The 23883-nt window shown below is 38.5% G+C and overlaps 2 protein-coding genes across 3 annotated transcripts; both read right to left on the bottom strand.

The window, feature by feature from the left end:
- Positions 1–3: 3 nt before the first annotated feature.
- opa3.L (optic atrophy 3 (autosomal recessive, with chorea and spastic paraplegia) L homeolog) lies at positions 4–3861 on the bottom strand. The gene is made up of 2 exons (XM_018230051.2): positions 3672–3861; positions 4–515 (listed from the first exon to the last, which is right to left on the bottom strand). Exons 1-2 carry the CDS (start codon positions 3811–3813, stop codon positions 202–204), a joined length of 456 nt encoding a protein of 151 aa, XP_018085540.1. The 5' UTR covers positions 3814–3861; the 3' UTR covers positions 4–201.
- A 15004-nt stretch (positions 3862–18865) lies between these two features.
- gpr4.L (G protein-coupled receptor 4 L homeolog) lies at positions 18866–22495 on the bottom strand. Of its 2 annotated transcripts, none has more exons than XM_018230050.2 (2): positions 22076–22495; positions 18866–20655 (listed from the first exon to the last, which is right to left on the bottom strand). In XM_018230050.2, the coding sequence occupies exon 2, from the start codon at positions 20416–20418 to the stop codon at positions 19357–19359; it is 1062 nt and encodes a 353-aa protein (XP_018085539.1). In that variant the 5' UTR covers positions 20419–20655; positions 22076–22495; the 3' UTR covers positions 18866–19356. The 2 variants fall into 2 exon arrangements, with proteins under 2 accessions (XP_018085539.1, XP_041428751.1); XM_041572817.1 differs by having other exon boundaries at positions 22081–22495.
- Positions 22496–23883: the final 1388 nt, after the last annotated feature.

The raw sequence follows: 23883 nt of genomic DNA, 5'->3' as shown, positions 1-23883 counted from the left end.
CTATCACTGTGGTGCACTTTTTATTTATATTTTTAATATGTACAACATTGTTTTTTCAAAGAAAAAAATCCTAATTTGCAGATATGCTGTTCACTCCCTTGTACAACTGGCCACACCCCAAAGATCTCCAGTGTTACAGTTAGGTCTTTTGTAGAGGTAAGAAGTTTATGTAAGATTAGTGGAGAAATTTGACTGGATGCATCATTTGACAGCTAGCTGTTGCCTCTCTGCTACACGGGCCCTGGTTTCCAGTTCCTCTGTGAGGAGTCCCAAACGTGCAAGCTCAGTCTCCATCGAGCCCAGTCTGGCCTCCATTTCTTCCTCTTTCCTACGGCTGTTAGCTGATTGCCTTGCATACTCTGCCACCAGACATCCGCCACCAATAAGGAAGACGATGGCCTCTCCTACAAGTTCTGCCCCCAACTCGGCAGCTGCATCTTCATTTAAAGGCTTGATTACTGCTCCCCGGAATCCCATGATCCTCATTTTGGCACGCATTTCCACCCAGTGATATACTGCAAAAAGAGAGTAGAAGATTTGCTGAGAATCAGCTTCCAAAAAAAAAAAACCCCAATGTGCATAACAACACTAATGTACATAAGTGGATTTACACTGTATTGAATCAAAAAGTTTCACTGGTTGCTTTGCACCAATCCCACAGATTACAATATAGGTCTACATGGTAGATGTCAGAATCCAGGCCATAAAGTTATTAACTGCAATGCCCAGCAGTTATCTTTTGGAAAGTTTGCATTCATGCGGTGTTCATATGAACACATTTTCTCTATTTATGCAATAGCTCCTGTGATGGTTGTTAAAGAACCATGCTTATCATTACAAACATAAGTATTAAGAACACTTGTCCAGTTGTGTAAGTTAATATATCCAGAATTAACTTGAGCTGCACAAACATCTCATATCATAAAATTCTAAGATGCCAGACCTTTTGCCCAACATACAGCGCCTATTATAATATTCACCCTTCTTTGAAGTTCTCATGTTTAATTGTCATAGAACATGGACTCACAGTGGATTTAAAGTTGGGTTTCCCTTTTTTCTTTTTTTAAAACACCGATCAACAAAAACAGAATCTTTCATTTCAAAGTGGAACAAATCCCTGCTTAGCACGCAAAATGTTAAACTAAGCTCAAAGGAGCAATACACTTATATCCACCATTTCTCATTAAAGTATTTAGAATTAGGAGTATACATTAATCATAAATACTGTAAATTATTGCTTGCCACATTTGGAATTCTCAGCTATCCCTGGCAACAGAATCCCCATTATACACATAGGATAAACTACAGACATGGCTGCAAGGATTATGGACTCATTATGGTTCATTGCACAGAATTGATAGAATACTATAAAGCTGACCGTCTGACATATTGGTTGATGTGGGAATGCAAGGGCTGCATTCCACTCCAACTGACAGATCCAGAGGCCAGAAAGTCAAATATATGCAATTTGGATAAACACATATGGCTAGAAGTTTTTGTTATGGAAAGTAGAAACACAAGAAATATTGTAAGTTCTACTAATGTGTATACATATAACAATAAGTGAACACAGTAAATTAATGGAAAATGGAACAACAAATATGGGAAGAATATAAGTAGGCTATAAAAGCATAATGTAATATAAACAATTTGAAGTCACATCAGCATGTCCTACCCCAATTCATGCTTGTTGACATACTAAAACCATCAGAAGATTGATATACAAATGAAAAACTAATTTTTTTTCTACAACGCTCCAGTGCTGGAGCTATAAGCTTCCAAGTCAAGTCAACGGAAAATGACAGAAGGAAATTTCATCCCCATGAAAGGGCCCCAACCACCAATTAGGTTGAAAAACAGTGGTCAAAATTCCCCTTTGCCCTCTCAACACTTACCATAAGAGACACATACTGCCTTAGGGAAGGTGTGGTTGTGAAAGGGGAACCCTCTGCTAAGAAATACCTGAGGCGTGGACTATCTAAAATTGCCACATCTATAGGTTCCCTATATAGATGAAGTGGTGATATGTGGATATTGGTTATATAACCACTGATGTTTTCTGCCTGCCTACCTGTGTGACAGCACAAAGGATATATATTCTCAAGCATATTAACTTGCAGTTGCCATATGTATTCCAGTGCATTCCACTGTATGGTACTGCGTGTGTTTACTGGTCCTATTCATCCCAGCAACTGTGTACTAAGGATGGCCATGTGAACAGTCAGGGCTGCATCTGAGTTTTGATAAAAGCACAAAACTGCTCTGCTGGGAAATGCTAAAAGCACACAAAATGAATTACAATACTCGGATATGTATTATATCATCACTTCCAGAATTATGGTTCAGTAAGAACTAAAAGAAATTGCCTCGCATGACACAGCATTTATAAAACAATAGTATAACAAAGAGGGCACTCATGTGAGAGTCCACAGATCCCACTTTTTATCAATTGCATTTCAGAAAATGCTGGAAACTGCTACCAAACGACTATAGCTTAGACTGATGGGACATATTTGAGCCAGTGGAGAAGCACCCAAAACTATACCTGCTGTCTCCGATTTGTTTGAAAGGGAAACATGTGACAGCACTGCTGATTAAACATTTTAGAACATGCTGGGGCTGAATAGTGCTAGTAGAGAAGTGCCTGTGCTGTCATCCATCTACTTTATGTGCTTTTCATTCCAAGAACATTCCAATACACATTTTCAGGTTACACATTACCGTGACAGTTCTTTAACATTAAAATTATGGTTTTGCCATTTCCTTGCTGGCAGAGAAACTTCCTCATCTCATATTTGCCTTAGGAATAACCACCATGCTCAAGTTATAGCTGAACTGTCTGGTTGATGATGGGACTTACAGTTCATCAACAGAAATGCTGCAAGGTAAACACCCTAGTACAACATTAATATTATGTACAAGTAGTATGTTTTGGTTATGCTTCGCTTTAAGAAATTTTAAATCACTTAGTCAAATTTTGGGCACACATACAAGATCATTTGGACAAATACATACAAAGGAAACAGATAATTATCACAGCCATAACTACACAGTACATGGATTTGCTCCAAGATAAACGATTTTAGCATGTATTCAGCAGAGTCTACAGTTTTAGAGAAGTCTATAACAATGATTTATGTGGGAATGTAACTATGTGACTGATTACTCTGAAGAGGATGGGTATGGCAGCTCCCTTAAAATTTTACTGAACAGTCAATGAAACAATAACTTGGATATAAATTGTACCACTAAAATATATTTTTCCTACTTCGGGCAGTTGCCATGCCAACAGAAACAGGCACACATAATGTGGAATGATCAGCTGCTGGAGTCACTAACAATGTAACTATAAGCAAACAATTTGAAAATAAGGAGCAGTTGGAGCAGAAAGTATATTTTCTTTGAAAAAAATTAAAGAATAAACGACTATAGGTAACAGAGAAATAGAAGCGCTTAAACACTAGAAATGAATGAATATGACACCCTTCATATACAAACACAGAACCAGAGGATCTAGAAAGAAGGGATAGCAGCAGTGTGACCTCTCATCACACACATTTTGTATGCCCCTTTAAGCAGCCTCTGTCTGATTGGGTAAGAGCAACCAAAGCAACGTTCCCATTGGCCCATTCTCCAGCCCTGTACGGCAATCACACATTATGCTAAGTCACCTTGAGCAGGCGGGAGACAAACGTAGGTACGGAAAAATTCACTTCTTTGAGCGCCTGCCTTGATCCGGTTCGCTAAAGGTTTGCTTATCTGACGGATCCCCAGGTACAGGAGTTTAGCGATGGGAAACGCTCCCACCACCATCTTGGTGACGTCACATACAATCGCCCCACCCTGTCGTTAACGTCATCATGCCACTTCCGTATAATAAATATGCTCCGCCTTCTCATTGATAGAATTGAGAGAGAGGCAGGTATAGTGTGAGTTCATGATTTTAATAGTGTTACTGGAGCTAATGTGAGGAAAAGCCGATGGGTGAAGCGGGGAAGGAATCCAATGGCGTAACTAGAATTGACTGGGTTTAATGAAAATCATAAAATGGTGCTCATTCCATATATGAAGGATACCAATAAAAGCATCCACTTAAATCTGAGAAAAGACATTCCTGGAAAATTCCAATTAAAGAACCTAAACAAGAAATGACTTCATTTTTCTAAATTTCTAGCATACTATTAGATGTAATATTGTTCTAAAGGCAATATTGCATTTTGGATAGGGAGAAGTTAATATTATGTAAAATGAATATATTATTATCAACACTGAATGTTATTCCCAAGACTTCAGTAAACTTTGGACAAAAATGGTTTAATTTTATTTAAACTTGTGTAAACTGACTTCATTTTGTAAAACCCAAGAGTTCAAGACTGTGTTTTACTTTTGTCGAAAAGGTGTTAAATAAAGTAAACAAATATATTAAGGGGATTATTTATTACAATCCAAATGTTAAAATCTCGAAAGATTCAAGTTTTTTTCACTAGAAAACTGGAATTTTTAGAGGGAATTTTTTATTATTATACCCCAATGCTGCAAAATCTGAAAATCCTCCATCTCAGACCTGTCAAGGTCCTGTATAAGTCATTGGGAGAGGCACCTATTTCAATTAGAAGTTTTCGTGGTCTGTGCTGGGTTTAGCCCAAAATTCCGGCAAAAATTTGAGCGATTCGGGAACAAGCCTGAAAACTTTGAGAGATTCCGGTTTTTGAGAGATTCAGAGTTTTTCCGCAATCCGATTAAATTGTTTCTTTTAATTAATAAATAAGATGGGAGGTTGGTCGTGAGTTTTTTTAATAAAATATGAGATAAATTCAGATTTTAATAATTAACCCCCTTAATTATGATTATTTTTTGTTTGAAAAGGATGATTATGGCAGTTATACTGTCATCTGCAGGTTGAAAGAGGAACACACACTCAAAACTAAAATTCAGTGAGATTAGCCGCCTCTTCTTCGAGGCGACAATCTCACCTAGAGAGATTGTCGCCCTGAATAAGAAGAGGAGATTTGTCGCTATGCGTCTAATCTTCCCGAATCTGCCCATGTGCCCTTACCCTTAGAGGCCAAATCAACCCTATCTTGGGGTAAAATAATTTTATAGCTATGGGTCACACTGAACTGTCTTAACCAGATGGGCCCTCCCTAAGTGGAGGAGGAAGGGAAGTTTGTGAAACTACACCTCTCTGATACTGTGTAGAAATAATCTTGCAAACAAAACAAAAGTGTTGTTTGAATCACACTACAGGGTTAATTACAGGCAGATACATTCATGGACAGAGCTTAAAGATGCAAAGATCCGATCGTTTTGGACCGTGTGGGAAGAGTCCCAACATTTTTCGTCCGGCGGAGATCGGTTGTTTGGTCAGGTTAAAAAATTTCTGTCGGCTACCGATAATATATCTGCATGTATTGCCAATCGTACAATTTTCAGTGGGAGACTGTCACTAGCTTTTGTCGTACGTTTACTGTCAGGGGCAGAACATCGGCTGATCTGTTCTTTTCTACTTTATTTGATCGGAATGGTTAGTGGCAGGTCGGGAGATTCGAACGATCAGATCTTTGCATCTATGGCCAGCTTTAGTCTGTGACAACCGTTAGAAGATTAACTTGGTAGGTTAAGATACACCTTTAGGTTATCAGCTAGTGGTCCAGATCTCCTCCAGTGACAGTGTGGGGACCAGTAAAAACAAATTATTTTTAATACATATTTCCCCCCAAAATAGCTATAATGATAGGTAAGGCTTACTTTACCTTGGCTTTTTTCAAATCTTTTTTTTTTTTTTGCAAGATTTTCTTTATTAAAATTTTACAACCATAGTAGATTAGGAAAGGAAAAGTTAAAGAGAGGAGGGGATAAAGATTGAAGGTAGGAAAAGGAAGAAGAAAGAAGAAGATTGTATAGAAAGGGGGGATGGACACCCCTGTACAGAACTTTAATTAAAGTTTATGTCAGTACCATCCTAGATACGGGCTCTGATAGTGTAACTATGTCACTCTGCCTTCCAGCCCTACAAGGGGATGAGCATCTAGGTATCCATGTCTCTTTCTAGCCAGCCACCCCATATCTTCCCAAATTTATCTGGGCAGACTCTGATTAAGTAAGTAAGTTTTTGACTAGGGACAACGTCATTTATAAGCTTTTTCCAGAAGCCTATTGTCGGGGTTGCTGTTGCTTTCCAGGTCATCAGGATGGCTTTCTTGGTAGCAGTTGCAGCAGACTCATCCGTTCATAAGGGGTCAGCGATAGTCCTTCAGTAATACCCAACAAACAGAGCTCAGGAGAGCGAACATTACGGAGTCCAAGCATAAGTGCACCACACGCCAAAACCTCTGCCCAGAATCTCTGAATATGAGGACAGTCCCAAAACACGTGCATGTACTTTCCCTGATCAAGATTACATTTGGGGCATACATCTGTTTTTTTTTCTTCAAATCTTTAACTTGAATTTGACATGCAAAGTGCCCCATAGGAAAAAGGAGACGGCAGCTTGAAATCCTCTGAGCGCTGAACCGGAAGTCAACTTCTCACCGATAACCTAAACCACCCGAACCTTTTTTCAGTGTCTGCAGCATACATTTATGTTTTTATTCCTTCGGGGGGGGGGGGGGGGGGGTAATGATGTGAGCATATATTAAAGCTGCAGACACTGAAAAAAGCTTAGATGCTTTCGGCCATCATCGGTACAAAGCTGACTTCTGGTTCAGTGCTCAGTGGAATTCAAGCTGCTGTAACCTTTTTGCCTTTCTCCTATGGGGCACTTTGAACGTCAAATTCAAGATGAATATTTGAAAGAAATCCAAGGGGAAGTAAGCCATACCTATTATTAAAACTGTTTTGGGGGGATTAATCCCTTCAGCAATGTGGTTCCCTAGCCCAGGGGTCCTTAACCTTTTTTGGGCTGGGGACTGGTTCAAAAATTATTTTTTTTGCAAGGTCCGGGGAGGGGGGGACAGAGCGGGATCGGCAGCAAGTTTGGACGTGCGGCCTCCAATTCGGGGCGCGCTGGCATCCAATTTGGCGCTCCTCGTTTTTGCGCACTGGGCTCGGCGGCCCAGTGCAGGAGTGTCCGTGGCCCTAGCCTATCAATCCTTAGGCAGAGCACAAGACAGGACTTTCTAGTTTGCCTTGTTATCTTGCGTTTTTAGAATGTACTAATGTAATATAATGTACTTGTAATCTGACTATACCTTGTTCACGGGGTCCCTGTTCCCTGACTTTCACTAGAAGGGTTGTACCTCTTGGCCTTGTTGATTTCAGGCTCCCCAGACACATCCACATGGGTCATAAGATGGAGGCCAAAGAGGAAGAACCACCCCTTTTCAATCACTATACTAAAGTGTGACAAGAAAGCACAAAACACTTGCCCATACATTACCATTAGTAGTATTCTGTACGTTTTTTAGACTTTCTTAAAGGAACGTGTAACACCAAAAAATTAAAGTGTTTTAAAGTAATGAAACTATCATGTACTGCTGCCCTGCACTGGTAAAACTGATCTTTCTGCTTCAGAAACACTACTATAGTTCATATAAACAAGCTGCTGAGTAGCAATGGCGGGAACTGAAAAAAGGCTATATGGCACAGGTTAAATAGTGGATAACAGATAACACCATTATGTTGTACAGAGCTTACCTGTTATCTGCTGTGTAACCTGAGCCTTTTCTCCTTTGAATGGCTGCCCCCATTGCTACAGAGCAGCTTATATATATAAACAATAGTAGTGTTTCTGAAGCAAACACAGCAGTTTTATCAGTGCAGGGCAACACTGCATTATATTTTTATTACTTTAAAACAATACATTTTTTTTCATTTTACTGTTCCTTTAAGGTTGAATTGATTGATTCAATTATGCTACCTCCTGTGTTACACCTTAATAGATGTTTGCACCTAACCGTGTATACTTAACAAAGAGCCTAGAGGCTCAAACCATGTTGTGCAGTGAACAATTAAAAACTTTGAGCAGTGTTTCTGCCTCCCAGCCTTATCTTAGCAACTCTTTCATAAATTACTCTTGGGCATATAGATAACCCATATTTATTGGGTACTCTAAGGGACCTTTTCATTAATATTCAGATTTCCTTGTATTTTTCATATTTTTTTATTTCTCTAAAATTCAAGATTTAACTTAACTTTTAGTATGTTATAGAATGGATAATTCTAAGAAACTTTTCAATTGGTTTTCATTTTTTCTTTTTTAGAGTTATGAATGATTTGCCTTCTTCTGACTCTTTCCAGCTTTCAAATGGGGGTCACTGACCCCATTTAAAAACAAATGCTCAGTAAGGCTACAAATTGTTCATTGTTATTGCTACTTTTTATTACTCATCTTTCTATTCAGACCTCTGCTATTCATATTCCAGTCTCTTATTCAAATCAGTGCATGGTTGCTAGGGTAATTTGTACCCTAGCAACCATATTGCCGAAATTGCAAACTGGAGAGCTGCTGAATAAAAAGCTAAATAACTCAGAAACCACAAATAATAAAAAACAATTGCAAATTGTCTCAGAATTTCACTCTCTGCATCATACCAAAAATTAATTTAAAGATGAACAGCCCCTTTAATTGTAAAAGCCATAAAAAAACTCTTAATACAAACCTTTGCCAAGTTAAAGCAATCAAGGTCCCATATAAGTTAATGGGAGCTGTTTTTTATTTTTAAAACATTCAGACTTTTTAAGCACAATGAGCACTATTCATTCATATATGTATAGAGAAAATTAATAAGGGAGAGTCCCTTGAGAGGTTTTTACTTGCCAAGTATTCTTGCTAAGGTACATGACTACTTCATAAGATCAACATATGTCAGATTCTCACTGTGAAGACACACCAGAAGTAGAAAATACATATATAAAACATCCATTTCCTTGTTTTCCTTTAAGGGAAGTGACACATATTCCTTCCTGGTCCCAGATTAAAAAATACATCCAAGGTCTCTCAAGGTATCTGTTGAATTAGAGATCATTCAAATAGCTGAGTCCAGTACAAGCAAAATCTAACAAAATAACTGCCTTTGGCACAAATCCTGCATGTAGAGAGATATGATGTCTGATACATCTTCTAGGAAAAAGGAGCCCCCCTATGATATATTGGAAAAGCTGTCTCCCAATAGCCAGGAAGCTATCTGTGTGTCTACGCTTGGAGCATGTGGGCATTATCCGTACTCCTAGCCAATCAATCCACTAGGTTTAATAGCAATGTGTTAAAGGAGAAAGAAAGTTTAGCCACGGTAGTGCAAGCTAGAACATTATTATTATTAATAATTTTGTAGAATACTTAAGCACACCTTAGCAAATAGCTTTAGAAGCTAGTGTGACATCACTTCCTTTCCGGTTCTCTTTCTGCTCACTCATAGCTCTGGGCTCAGATTGCAGCAGGGAGGAGGAAGAGAGGAGCAAACTGAGCATGCTCAAGCCTGTGCCCTGGAGGTTTAAGCTGAAAGAAGGAAGTCTGATACAGAAGCCCATGTGTACACAATAGAAGGAAAGAAATGCAGTGTTTCTTCTGACAGAGGACTCAGAGCAGCATTACTTTGAGGGTTTACTGGTATATTTATATAGACCTTTCTGATAAAGCTCATTTAGTTTTAACCTTTGCTTCTTCTTTAACTGACATTTCTGTGTGTTAAACAAATGTAAAGGAATGGTGATACCTGATTCCTACAAGTTAACTAATAATAAAGGAATTGTGATACCTAATTGAGTAGGACGGGATATTTGATCAAGTTTTCCTCCCTTTTCAAACAAACTGCTATGAAGAATGTGAATTTGTTTATTGCGGTTTTTAGCTTATTTATGCAAACATTTCATTGTTTAGCTTTTGACCACACTGGGAAAAATATTTTACTGTTGGTACGTTTTCTGCTGTGCCAGTAGTGTTACTTAAAGAACAGGGTAATGTATTAATATCTCATCATTTGCTACAACATATAAAACCTTTTTGTTGCCTTTTAGGTTATGAGGCTCTTGGATATCTTTACTCTGATATTTTATAATTTTACAGATTGCCCTTTATTATTTATTTAAAGAGTTGCTTTCTGCCAACAAACAAAGCAAAGTCAGTACATATTTCATTTGTAGTAAGAGTTATGATGGTGTTTGAGTCACAACTGGCTCTTACTAAAACATTACAGCATGTTAGACCTGGTGCAATATATTTTGTTTGAAGCGTTAAAAGGTGAAAATAAAGTGCTTAATGGGACACAAAGCAGAAAAAAATCTTTAATTTATATCTGATTTAGCCTATGTGCAAGTCTACTACCTTTTAGCTGTATATATAAAAGGCATTATCAAGTTAACAACTAGTGAGTATTGCTTTTTAACAAACAATGGATAGTGACATTTTGCAACAGGAAAGTGACTCTTTACCTATTTAAATTTGCCTGCCTCCCCTCTTAGGCACTGCTTCAAGCACAGGGAAATTGAGCTGTGTTGCTTCGGCAGTGTGTGTGTGTGTGGGGGGGTTAATAATGGTCACCTCCCCATCCCTTTTACTGACCAAACAAAAGCTGCATTACATCTTTCACATGGACTGGCTCGAGGCCATGGCCAAGAAAGAACGACAGGTAGACAAATTCTTCTCTATTTGGGGCGCATATATTAATAGCCTTCCATCTCCACTTGGTATGACTTAGAAACGCGACTGCTCCATCCTCGCCCCCCAGGACTCAGCGAACCAACAGGCTCTTAGCCTCTTATCTACGGTAATTGACCTTGACCTAAGAAAATACTTGGATTTTGTTTTTATTTTATTTTCTCTTATTTACCTTTCTCTGTCAGAGCATAAATTCCCAGCATGTTTGTTTGTTTTTCTTTTCTTTTGGTTTGTCACTATGATTCATTGTTGACTTTTATGACACGCATACATGTATCTATTTGTTAATCTGCTCATTACCATGGACCTCTGGTAGGCCCAAATGTTTTCATGTTTATACATGTTTGACTTGCAATAAAAACAATTTAAAAAAAAAAAAAAAAATAATGGTCACCTCTAAATAGGCATAGTAACAAGTTTTTAAAACTTGAAACATTTCATTATCACATTAATGTCTACAGAAAAGAAGAGAAAGATGTTAAATGACAAAATGTTCACATTAATAAAGAGAAATAAAGAGGGCACCTAGCAAAATCACATTTTCAGTTTAAAAAAAAAACTAGAATTTTTGGAGATTTATTATACCCCGATCCTGGAAATAGCTTGAATCCAAAAATACACAGTCTAAAACCTATCGAGGTCATGCAGGAGTCAATGGCAGAGGTGTCTTGAAACATTTGAAGATGTTAATAGCCTTCATGATGTTAGCAGCTTATTTATATAAACAATAGTAGTGTTTCTGAAGCAAACACAGCAGTTTTACCAGTGCATGGCAACACTGCATTATATATATATTATATTACCTTGAAACACTTTCACTTTTTGGTGTTACTGTTCCTTTAGTAGTTTCTGCTTTGAACTAATCATTGGAATCTCTCACAGCAGCAGCAGCACCACATTGCAGTTTAAACAGAGGCGGAAGGAAAAGCCTTTGGTTGAATGAAACTCTGATATATGAACTCCCAGAGAAGTGCTCAGAGAGCAGAGAACCTATTTCTCTGTACAGTTTCATTTGACTATTCACTGATAAGCACTGATATGCTGCAATGCTTACATTGCTTTCTGACACCAGTTATCCTTTCCTCAGCAAATATTTAAGACTGATTAATGCGCACAAGACCAAATCTGCCAAATCTTAGTGGTCCACCTGGTGGAGGCTACAGCTCAGTTTGTGTCAGACAGGGTGCTTTTTATTTAATAAACTTACTAGCAGTGACAAGTGATTTAGATTACTGCCTGCCAAAAAACCCTGTGTGACAGCCTTAAAATGCAACAAAGTGTGGACAATGTTTAGTGGCAAATAAATATATAGTGGCTATTCATGCAAATTTGAATACACTTCTAACTTTGATGCACAAGATAGCTCAGTGTTTCTGGTCTTTTTGTGAAATATCTGAACTATTTACAGTGAACCCGAGGCAAGCTACGCAAGCAGGGTGCTGCCCTTAAGAAGATATATATATATATATGTGATAAAATATCATAGAAAAAGTAGACACTTTACTATCTTTCAGCTGTGCATTGATATCTGTCTTCTCTTACGCATGCTATTACCACTTATTTATTTGATATTATCCTCCAGGCCAAAAATACAGGACCTCCTGTGACTCAACTTGGAGGAGCAGCAGCCAGTATACATAGGTCCCTGATTCTAGATAAGGGTGTACCTAACAATTCCATTTGATTGTGTAAACTGCATTGAATTGTAGTCGTTTCTAAGGCTACTTTCAGACTAGAATATTTCTCATCCTGTAGATAAACACAGGCCAAGAAATAGCTTGATTGCTCACCCCCGCTCTCTGTAATTTCTGCAGATACACAGGATACACTGGATTTTGGTGCTGAAACATATGCATTTGGGTGCCAAAATCCACCCTGTGAGTCTGCATCCAGGCCAATACAGTGGCTTCAGGTGAAGAAACAAGATGGAGTACAGTGGGTGGTTGTTAATGGTACCGTACATTCTCTATTTGGAGTAAGGTTTTTAATGGGGTCCCTCAGGGCTCTGTATTGGGTCCACTTTTATTTAACTTGTTCATTAATGACTTCGGGGAGGGTATTGTAAGTAATGTATCAGTGTTTGCAGTGCTATTAATTCCATCCACGATGCTGCATCTTTGCAGCAGGGTCTTGACAAACTGGCAATATGAACAGCTAAGTGGCAGATAAGATTTAATGTTGATAAATGTAAAGTCATGCACCTGGGATGTAAAACTATACAAACTATGTATACCCTTAATGGGACTGCACCAGGTAAATCCATAATGTAAAAGGACCTTGTAGTCCTTGTAGATAATAAACTTGGCTGTAGCAAGCAATGCCGGTCAACAGCTTCAAGGGCAAACAAGGTCTTGAGCTGTATTAAAAGAAGCATAGATTTGCAGGAGAATGTGGTTATTCTTTCACTGTATTGAGTACTGGTAAGGTCCCATCTAGAATATGCCGTGCAGCACTCAAACGGGATTGAATTAGACTATTGGAGAGGGCAACTAAGATGGTAAAAGGTATGGAAAATCTCAGCTATGAGGAAAGACTGGCCAAGTTGGAATTGCTCACACTGGAAAAGAGGCGTTTAAGGGAGGATATGATATCTATGTATAAATATATAAGGGGATCATATAATAATCTCTCTAATGACTTGTTTACCAGTAGGTTCTTTCAGTTGACACAATGGCACCCATTCCAGTTAGAAGAAAGGAGGTTCCATCTAAATATTCGGAAGGAATGTTTTGCAGTAAGAGCTGTGAAGTTGTGGAATTCTCTCTCTAAATCTATCACACAGGCTGATACATATTAGATAGCTTTAAGAAGGGGTTGGATGCCTTTTAGCAAGTGAGGGAATACAGGGTTATGGAAGATAGCTCATTGTAAAAGTTGATCCAGGGACTGGTCCTATTGTCATTTTGGTGTCAGAAAGGCATTTTGTCACCCTCTGAAGCAAATTGGAGAACCTTCAGAAGGGGGGGGGTTGCCTTCCTCTGGATCAACTAGGCAGCTTATACTGTATATAGTCATAAAAGGTTGAACTTGACGGGTGTCTTTTTTCAACCTAACTTAATACAGTATGTATGTATGCTATAGAGCTGAGGTGAGCAGTCAGGTTGTTTCTCAGACTGCATTTATCAACAGGCAAAAAACAAACTGGTCTGACCATAACCTAAATAGTCACAAGAATATCTCAATTTACCTGTTATGTTTTGAAATGTAAGGGTACATTGGTTGATATTCTACAAAAAAAAAATGTTGGTGTTGATTTATGTATTACCTTACTAGTGCAAAACTTTGTCCAAGACTGATTAATGCATACCCCATAGTTATTGGTTACTAGTTATTTTTAAAGCAACAATTTTACTCCAAAGCCTATGGGATATACAGCAGGAAAAGTGGATTATGGAGATTGTCTTTACCAAATTGATTGGAACACACATTATTGTGGATTATAAATTCCAGGTGTCCTCTTTCAAACATGGGGCATGGGAAAGATAAAGTCAGGTTGCACTGGTAGAGAAAGATTTACCTTTTTGACTGCTGGAATACACAATTGCAATATCTTTTGCAGCACTTGAGCACCAGAAGGTTAAAACTACGGGAACAAATTTTATCTAAACAATTCAATGTATATACAGAATTTTCTGTATGCACCAGTATAGGATTCATGAGATAGAAGATTCATAGGGATATAACTTACAAGTAAACATTAGAGCTCAAGGTTTTTCCTAAAAAATCTGAACAATTGTCCACATATGCATGTCAGCTGAATCGGGAAGCCTTCAATTGTCTTTAAAGGGATAATGTCATGGGAAAAAAAAATGTTTTCAAAATGAACCAGTTAATAGTGCTGCTCCAGCAGAATTCTGCACTGAAATCCATTTCTCAAAAGAGCAAACAGATTTTTTATATTCAATTTTGAAATCTGGCATGGGGCTAGACATATTGTCAATTTCCCAGCTGCCCCAAGTCATGTGACTTGTGCTCTGATAAACTTCAATCACTCTTTACTGCTTGTATAAAAAGGAGACAAAAAGGAACACCAAGAGCCCCAATAGTGTAATATGTTTTTACAAGGAGTAATGGTAGAGTAAACAAGTTAATACTCACAAACCAGGGTTACCGATAGGCAACCACTGTATAGGCAGGTGGGGAGATTATCCTGACCCCACTCAGGAATAAAATGTCGCTCTCTGTAGACGAAGAAAACGGGGATGATACCCCTCCACTTGGGGTGGACTCGATATGGTAGTAAGACAAAACAGAGGCGCCAAAAAGGATAAAAATAGGTAAAAGCACTTAAAAACCCAATGGGTAATTCAGAGGAGGTAGTAATGAACTTACCTCCTCTAAGCAGACACCAACGAAAGTGGTAATTTTCAATAATAGTTTATTCACAAAACAGTATTGCTATTTTGTGAATAAACTATTATTGAAAATTACCACTTTCGTTGGTGTCTGCTTGGAGGAGGTAAGTTCATTACTACCTCCTCTGAATTACCTATTGGGTTTTTAAGTGCTTTTAGCTATTTTTATCCTTTTTAGCGCCTCTGTTTTGTCTTACTACTCTTTACTGCTGTACTGCAAGTTGGAGTGATATCACCCCCTCCCTTCCCCCCCCCCCAGCAGCCAAACAAAAGAACAATGGGAAGGTAACCAGATAGCAGCTCCCTAACACAAGATAACAGCTGCCTGGTAGATCTAAGAATAACACTCAATAGTAAAAACCCATGTCCTACTGAGACACATTCAGTTACATTGAGAAGGAAAAACAGCAACCTGCCAGAAAGCATTTCTCTCCTAAAGTGCAGACACAAGTCACATGACCAGGGGCAGCTGGGAAATTGACAAAATGTCTAGCCCCATGTCAGATTTCAAAATTGAATATAAAAAAATCTGTTTGCTCTTTTGAGAAATGGATTTCAGTGCAGAATTCTGCTGGAGCAGTTCTATTAACTGATGTGTTTTGAAAAATACATGTTTTCCCGCAACAATATCCCTTTAACCAGAGGCTTACTAGGTTTTGTTTAATTATAAATCACAGGTACATTGTTTCTCGTGGTTACAGTACAACTGGTAATATAACCTCTCACGGTTGTGTAGAAACTAGAAGATATTTTTTGTGGCATTTGTATACATTCTGCCGTAAGTTCTAAAAGTGTAAACATTACTTTCCAGAGATAGCATACACCTATCCTTACCATTCTGTAACAATGCTCCCAAAATCCATATATTTCTTTAGGTGTGTTTGAAATACAGCTTACACCATTGTGTGGCTTGTGAGTTTCTAGAATTTGGAGTTCAGCCACGTTTGAGTGTAGAGATCCCTGAAGGAAAAATGACATGCTGTCTGGGAAAAAATTGAGTGTGTAAACTTGAGAGCACTGGTTTTACTATCTGCTGGGGAGGCAGTTTGAGAATAATGTAGCAAGATTGTGGTCTCCACTCCAGGTTAAAAGTCCAGTAATCACATTCACTTGACGATCACCTGCTAACTGCAGCACATATACACTTATTCCTAATTAAATATAGAATGTTTATCTGTTTCATCACTTTTCTTGCTGCTGCATAACATTCCCGTTATATTCTGTTATAAGCTTTATACGCTCATATCAATATACACAATCACTACAGAAGAAACATGCATATTGGATCTTACAAAAATGCATATCTACTAAAATGTAAACTAGAATGCATGTAGTAATGGTGTGTCAGGTGCAATCTAAAGAATATATTTCCTCTATTGGTCCTGGGTACATTCATTATGTCAATACACATTCTGTATTGTAAGATCCTTAATCTCCTTCCCTTTTCCTCTCCTCCTTCCTCTTTTATTTTTGTTCTTTAAAATGATTTAAAGCAATAAATAAAGAATGCATTGACTACCCTTTTAGCAGTACTCATAAGGGTTAAGGTATTCTGGGAATGTAAAATTGCCTTGGAATTACATAAGGATGTTTGGAATATGGAATAAGTTCAAGAACAAATGCAGTCTCTTATTGTTTAAACTATAATTGGCAGACTAGATGGCTCAGTTGTTTCCTATAAGCTTTTAAACTCTTTGTTTGCATTAACTAGGCATGTGTCTTTGGTTTACAGAGATAGCTTCACTGTCGGGTTGTAGCCGGGACAGGGCATTCCCAGGATCAGAAACAATGCGGATGTGACCCAGCTGTGGCCGAAGTAGTAGCACAAATAGCTGAACAGGCTTCTGGGCAAATTAAGTGTTGCATTTTGGTCCTTTGTGTGTTTGAATGCATGCGTTTGCAGCATAAGTTTGTAAAGTAATAGGGACTAATATGCCACTCATTAAAAAATATGATATTAGGTTGGCCAGCTATCCTGTGACCATGTGAAAAAAACTAGTTGGGGCACATTTATCAAGATCAAAAACTTCAAATTCATGTCAGTTTTTTTGAACTTACATGAATTTGATTTTATTCGAAATTAGATTCGATAATATATTAAATAAATCGAATATTGGAAACTTGGTCTAATTTTACCGATCCAAAAACTCTAATCTAATTAAAATCGAATTCGACCAAACTCTGAATAAAACTCGAATGCCAGGAAGGCTACAAACATCTCCAAATTGGTCACTGGACCTCTCCCATTGACTTATACATCAATTCGGCAGATTTTAGGTGGCGAATAGTCATATTCAAATTTTGAATTTGATTTTATTCGAAATTCGATTCGAAAATGTATTAAATAAATCAAATATTGGAAACTTGGTCTAATTTTACCGATCCAAAAACTCTCATCTAATTCAAATCGAATTAGACCAAACTCTGAATAAAACTGGAATGCCAGGAAGGCTACAAACATCTCCAAATTGGTCACTGGACCTCTCCCATTGACTTATACATCAATTCGGCAGGTTTTAGGTGGCGAATAGTAAAATTCAAATTCTTAGGGCCAGAGGGCCAGAGTATGATAAATCTCGAAAATCAAATTCAAATTATTTTAAAAACTTGAATCGAGTTTGGATAATTCCCTAGTCAAATTTGAGAGTTTTGACCATAAAAAAAATTGAAAATTCGAATTTTCAATTCAACCTTTAATAAATCTGCCCCTGAGTGTTTTTATATACGTCATGAAACCCCATACTGACTTCTGATATCTTTATGTATAGAGGGGTACAAAATCTTCTCTTCATAATATTCAAGTTTCTATGCAAGTAACCTTCCATGATTCCTGGATTTTCAACAGCCATTTGACAGAGGTGACCAGTAAATGTTCTTGTGGACAAGCTTTACAGTACACTGACAGTGCGGTCTGCTTAGAAGTTATTAGTTTTGCATTCTAGGACTGAAATTCAGAAAGCAGGGTATGCATGTTGGTAGTTTTTTTGCCTGATTTTATCAGGCACAATAAAATATTCTGCATCAGTGTTGTTTATAGAAGCTTGTCCACGTGAATGTTTTGTGTCAGTGGAGAATAAACAGCGTATGCAAGGAATGTGCATGTAACTTTTATCCTTATCTTAGCAGTGGCACATTCTGTGGTCATCGCTGACAAGGGGCTGTTGAAATGTCAGGAATCGTAGCAGGTTACTTACCACTCACACTGCTGAAAGTTACCATTTGCCCATGATATTGCCCCCAAAATGGACACTGGTAGGTTTTTGGGCAGCATTGGTTGAGCTGAATGCTGTTTGCAGTGCTTCCTAATGTGAAGTGAACTGTGTGGACATCTTTAAACTTCCTGTATTCCATATCCCCAAAGGTAACATTGTACAAGGAATTCTGATTAGTGTGATTAGTAGTGTTGCAGGTCGTTTCCTATTGACATCAAAAGGAAGTGGAACAGGTCCTGACCTTTGATTTTTGCTCAAAAATGTGCTAGTTGATTTTTTAAAATAATTGTGGCACAGAGGTGACATGATATTTCTCACGGTCAATGGAAATATACCAAAGGTGATTGCCACTATAATCACTCAGTACAGAGAGTTTATATTCACTATATATTCATTGTTGCCACACATCAATATGTGCATTCTTGGCTTTGTTCTTATCTTTGATGTTCACAGATTAAATCATAACAATTAATCATGATGCTATTGAGAATACACGAGTATAGTGATTATTGACTGATAATGAACCCTGTGTGCTTAGGATAATGTCACACAATAAGAATGCTTTGCATTTCTACAAAAGTATACTCTTAGCATTCAGTATCAATTTATCACAAACAATACACAGTGTTAATTTTAAATATATACTGTATATTGGTTTACAGTGCCATGTGTTCATTATCCCTGCACACTCACTGTAAGACTGTAGATAGCAGTACAGCATAGGACTTTGGAGTTTGGGCAGGCAATAATCATTGGATGTGGGACATGTACCTAAGGAAAGTACAAAAACTGGCAAGTAGGACTGAGGTTTAGAGACAGAGCTGCGTGAGGTGAATAGCAGAGTAAGTACTCTTGTCGGTGACAGCTGTGTACTCTCTGCCTGCCGTTCTTTGCTGTTCCTGTGTAACTCAATTGCCCCCACATCCCTCTAATGTGCCTGCGTAACACACACTGACTCAGCACACAGATGGCAAAGACAAAACTGCAGAGCATCTCTACTAGTGCAGAGTATCACCCCTGTAAATGCATTCATCTCTGTGACTCCAGTTAGTTGCATTGGTCATCAAGCAGGTTGTTATTCTTCTTCTGTTGAGTATTCCTCCATCAATAAAAGAAACTGCAACTTTGATGCCATTGCTTTAATTTATTGAACAGAGCAACATAAGTCTTTATTACCCTCCTTTTCAACCAAAAGTCACACTACAAATTCTCTCCCATTTCCTCTTAACTCTACCATCCCCACCTCCTCTCCTTCTCCAAATCCTCTGCCATTACCACCTCGTTCTCCCCAAGCTCTCCTTTCCTTTCCCATTGCCCATGCCACTACCCCTCCTACAACTTTTGCAACTTCACTTCTTGCACCAGGACATGCCAAGCAATAAAGGGCAGGATCTGCCAGACAGTTCAATGTGGCCAATGCCAATGATGCATGGTATGCTGGGAATAGTCTTTCCTCGAGTGCACATCCTGAATCTGCATTGACAGAACCACCACCCACCAGAAACACCAAGCTGCGTAGAAGCAACAGAGCATGGTAGGGCCCATAGCAAAGTAGTGCTACACATGGAAGCCCTAAAGCTAGTCGTCGCACCCTTCTTCGCTCCCTTTGCTCACAGGATGCGCTACCCCTTAATGCTCGCAGGAGACCAGCGTAGCACAGCATCATTACCCCCCAGGGCAGCAGAAATCCAGCCAAAACCCTCCCTACATTGGCTAAGGCAGCCCCTCTTCCAGAAAGAGGGTAGCTCTCATAGCAAAACGTGTGGTTGTAGCGGTCTCGATGAATAGCTTCTCCCAAGAGTGGTGGAGCGTTGGCTGCCAACTCAAGCACCCATATCAGTGCAGAGACAGCAGCAGCAGAGCGAATGGGTCTTGCACCTGGGAACCTCAAGGGATGTGCCACTGCCAGGTAACGGTCAGCAGAGACACAAGAGAGGAAAGCAGCTCCCACATACAAGTTAGTGTAGAAAACAAAGCCAAATAAGCGACAGGCACCTGGACCATATCCCCACACATCCCTCCGAAGGTAGTAGTCCGTCCAAGGAGGAAGAGCACAAATAAGCAGAAGGTCAGAAAGAGAAAGGTTAAGTAAGTAAACACCAAGTTCTCTTCCTTTTCGCACTTGAAGCCAAGCTGCCCAAAGGGCCAGTAGGTTTGCTGGCAAGCCCAATGTAAAAACCAAAGCATAGAGAGATGGAGGCAAAACACTGTCCAGACCAGAGTCTACATTGCAGGCATCTGGAGTGAAGTTAGACATGGCAAGTGAGGTGAAAGAACAGAGAAACGTCTAAGAGAGAGTCTTCAGTATTTCCCCTTCTTTTACTCCCTTTACTTCTTTCTGTTCTGCCTTCTCTGTCTTTGTAGTTTGCTTTCTCCTTTTCACTGCTTATTTCCCTGCCTCTGGGGGGTGCAGAGTAGTTCAGTTGCTTAGTTGAGATGCACATTTTGGCACATGGCGTCTTTTTCTGATTCCTCTAACTGCACAGTGAATAGTCTGGAGTAAAAACAAAATACATCTTATTAGTAGCTTGGTCTTGTATATAACAATGTAGTCTTGAGCATACAGTGACTTCAATGGGAAGTGGTAAAGTTATATTTTGTTGTGGCCCTTGTAGTGGTGGTGGTTGTATAAGCAACAGGTAACTGCCATCTGAGTGAGTGTACTTCAGAAGTGTATATTAGTATTAAAGTACTGGCAAGCAAGAATGATTAGTACAGTTGCATTGAGTGTCTAGGTGTGAACGCTGTGTTTGGTTTCGCTGTGTAAGAATTATAAAGGTGGTCCCTGTTGTATAAATATGGTGAGTTTTATTATAGGTTGGCTACAGGCAGGAAGATTGTGTAGTGTCAGTATATGAATGCTGGTTTATGGATTTGAAATAAATATTAAGAATGTAACTAAACAAAACCTGTTTTTTCTGCACAAATTGCTATGTAAGTTCTTGTGTCAAGAACAACCATGACAACAGAGTAAAGAACTAACTTTTTATTCTACATCGTAGTGCCAATTCAGAGGGCGGTTCTATCTTTGACAGTTAGGTGCCTCATTGCAGAATGTGGAAATTATAGTTAGCATTGTATGGGGTTATTGATGGAAAGGAAATAGTTGGATTATTAGTACAGACAAAAAAGTTGTGGGATTTTAGTGTAAGGTCGATAAAGGACAGTAGGATGGAAAACTCTAGGGCCAGTTTAGGTATACTGAAAGTATACTCTAAGATTGCTTTTGTCAGTGAGCCTGTAGTATCGGTTATACTGTCTAGACTCAGTGTCTAAAGAGAGCGCTCACCACTAGTTTTTTTCTTTGATACCTTATTACCATCCATCATACGAGAAAGAGAGAGAGAGAATGAGTGTAATAGAGGAAGGCATATACTAGAGGAGAGGAAGAGGGAGTAAGAACTTGGTTAGAGAGAGTAGAGTGTCAGTGACTAATTGAGTGTATTTGTGCCATATAAATATTTACATACTAAGCAAGATTGCAGTGTGAATCAAAGGGTGTATGCAGTAAAAAAAAAGAACAGAGGGGAGAGGAGAGCTGAGCATAGCGACTGTACTTTAAGGACAAAAGGAAGAATTATTGTATGAAAGAAAGTGAGTGCAGGGTTAATAAAGAGTTAAGGAGTAAATAGTAATTCCAGAGAGAAACAGGTTATCAAATCTGGAGGGCTGGTGAAAAAACTAAACATACATAGTCAACTTGCACTCTGTTGCAAAAATACTTTGCTGGCTATTGAGGATTATGGGAGCTGTAGTTTAGTGCCAACAGAGAGCTCTGATTAGCCATCCCTAAATATAAACAAATATTATACCTACTGAGTATATTCTGATAGTATTTTATATAGTTCAATAATTGTAAATAAAGTGTATTCTACTGTGTGAATAAAGTATTTTTGCCAATATTAAACACTCACCTTACTTGGAGCGGGAAGAAAATGTTGGTTTAAGTTGCAGAGTTGTCTATATCATGCCTATCCTTGCCTGTAGTTTATGAAGCACACTTTCTGTAGCTTGCGGAGCTCTGCCTGTACTGAGCGCAGTGCATCGTGTGCACTGAAGAGCCGGCACAGAGGTTTGTCTTGTAGATAGGAGGCAGACTCAAGGGGCTGGGCTAAAATTAACCCTGCAGAGTAAAAAGGAGCAAAATGTGTGCAGGGCCTTGAACTAACCTTACCTTAGTGTATATACTTGGTAATGCCTTAAAGAGACATCAACTAACCTCATATCATTGGGGTGATATTGATCCATTGAAGGCAATTTTGAGACCTTATTTTATGTTACCATCTGTGAAGAAGGTATATATGAGGTATACCTTGACATAAACTTAGTGCCCAGGGCTCACCATCAGCCTTTTCCTCTACAATAAATAAATTAATAATTTGGCTTTTACATTTCTCATTGTACACTGCATGTATAGAAAAATGGTTTTAAATTACAACCCACCTTTCACACAAAGTACACATTTGTAGTTCCTCTCTCATTCTGGGATGCAGAACTTTCTAATTAAATGGAATACATAACATCAGTCAGGGTAGTTGGTTTCATCCCAACTAAGTGCTTATCAGTGTAGTGTAGATCAGCATCTTTGAACCAGAAAAGTGGTTCTTTATGTGCTGATCAGAAATCCTTGCACTATACAGATATATCAATTCAAATATAATATTTATAAAAAAAAAAAAAGAGAACCAGTCCTACCTCTGTAAACCAGATATCACTCCTTCTGTACAAACCCAGTTCAAATATTGTCATTCGGCTATGTCCTTGATGCAACAGATTACTTAAAAGTCAACCTTTACCTCTGCTTTTTTTTTACAATTTGCATTCAAACTCATAACATATAATGCTACTTTTAATCTGCACAGCACTGGACAATTGGACTATTAGGAATAGTCTAAATACATAGATACTGTTTTATAATCTGGACTACTGTAACTTTTTACTTTTTAAGACTCCACTTAACTATTTTTCTCAATGTTAACTTAATCTAAATGCTTCCAGTAGATTAACTATTCCACAATTTCATATTAACTGTATTTATGTGCAGATCATTACACTGGTGCCCTTTTTTCATATTTACTTCACTTACAACCCTTAAAGGGCACTAACATCAAAAATAAAACATGTCCGTAATCATGCCTTCAAATGTTTAATGAATTCAAACTTCTTACATACAATATCTACAGAATTTCTACTTGATCCTGAAGGTGGTAAACAAAAAATTGTATGTTTGCCTCACATTGGGAAACTACCTTCTTGATTCAAAGAATGAATACCTGAAGCACCGTACCCCATCTTAAAAGTACAAATTCTATTGTATCAGTCACTACAACTGCTTCTGGAAGAGAATTCCACAGCTTTGCAATTGTAATTAATCATTATATGAATGCTGCTCCATTGCTTAAACTCAGGATTGTAGGGATGCACAGAATCCACTATTTTGGATTTGGCCAAACCCCCGAATCCTTCGAGAAAGTTTCTCACGAATATCAAACCCAATCCTTATTTGCATAGGCAAATTAGGGGTGGAAAGGTGACTTGTTTTTTTACTTCCTGGTTTTGTGACAAAAAGTCATGTGATTTCCCTCCCCACCCCTAATTTGCATATGCAAATTAGGATTCGGATTCAGTTTGCCCGGGCAGAATCCTGCTGATAAAGGCTGAATCCTGGCCGAATCCTGGCCGAATCCTGAACTGAATCCTGGATTCAGTGCATCAGTAGCTG

The sequence above is a fragment of the Xenopus laevis genome, chromosome 8L (genome assembly GCF_017654675.1).
Source record: "Xenopus laevis strain J_2021 chromosome 8L, Xenopus_laevis_v10.1, whole genome shotgun sequence".
Classification (NCBI taxonomy): Eukaryota; Metazoa; Chordata; class Amphibia; order Anura; family Pipidae; genus Xenopus; species Xenopus laevis.
This window is presented reverse-complemented; position numbering and strand designations above follow the sequence as displayed.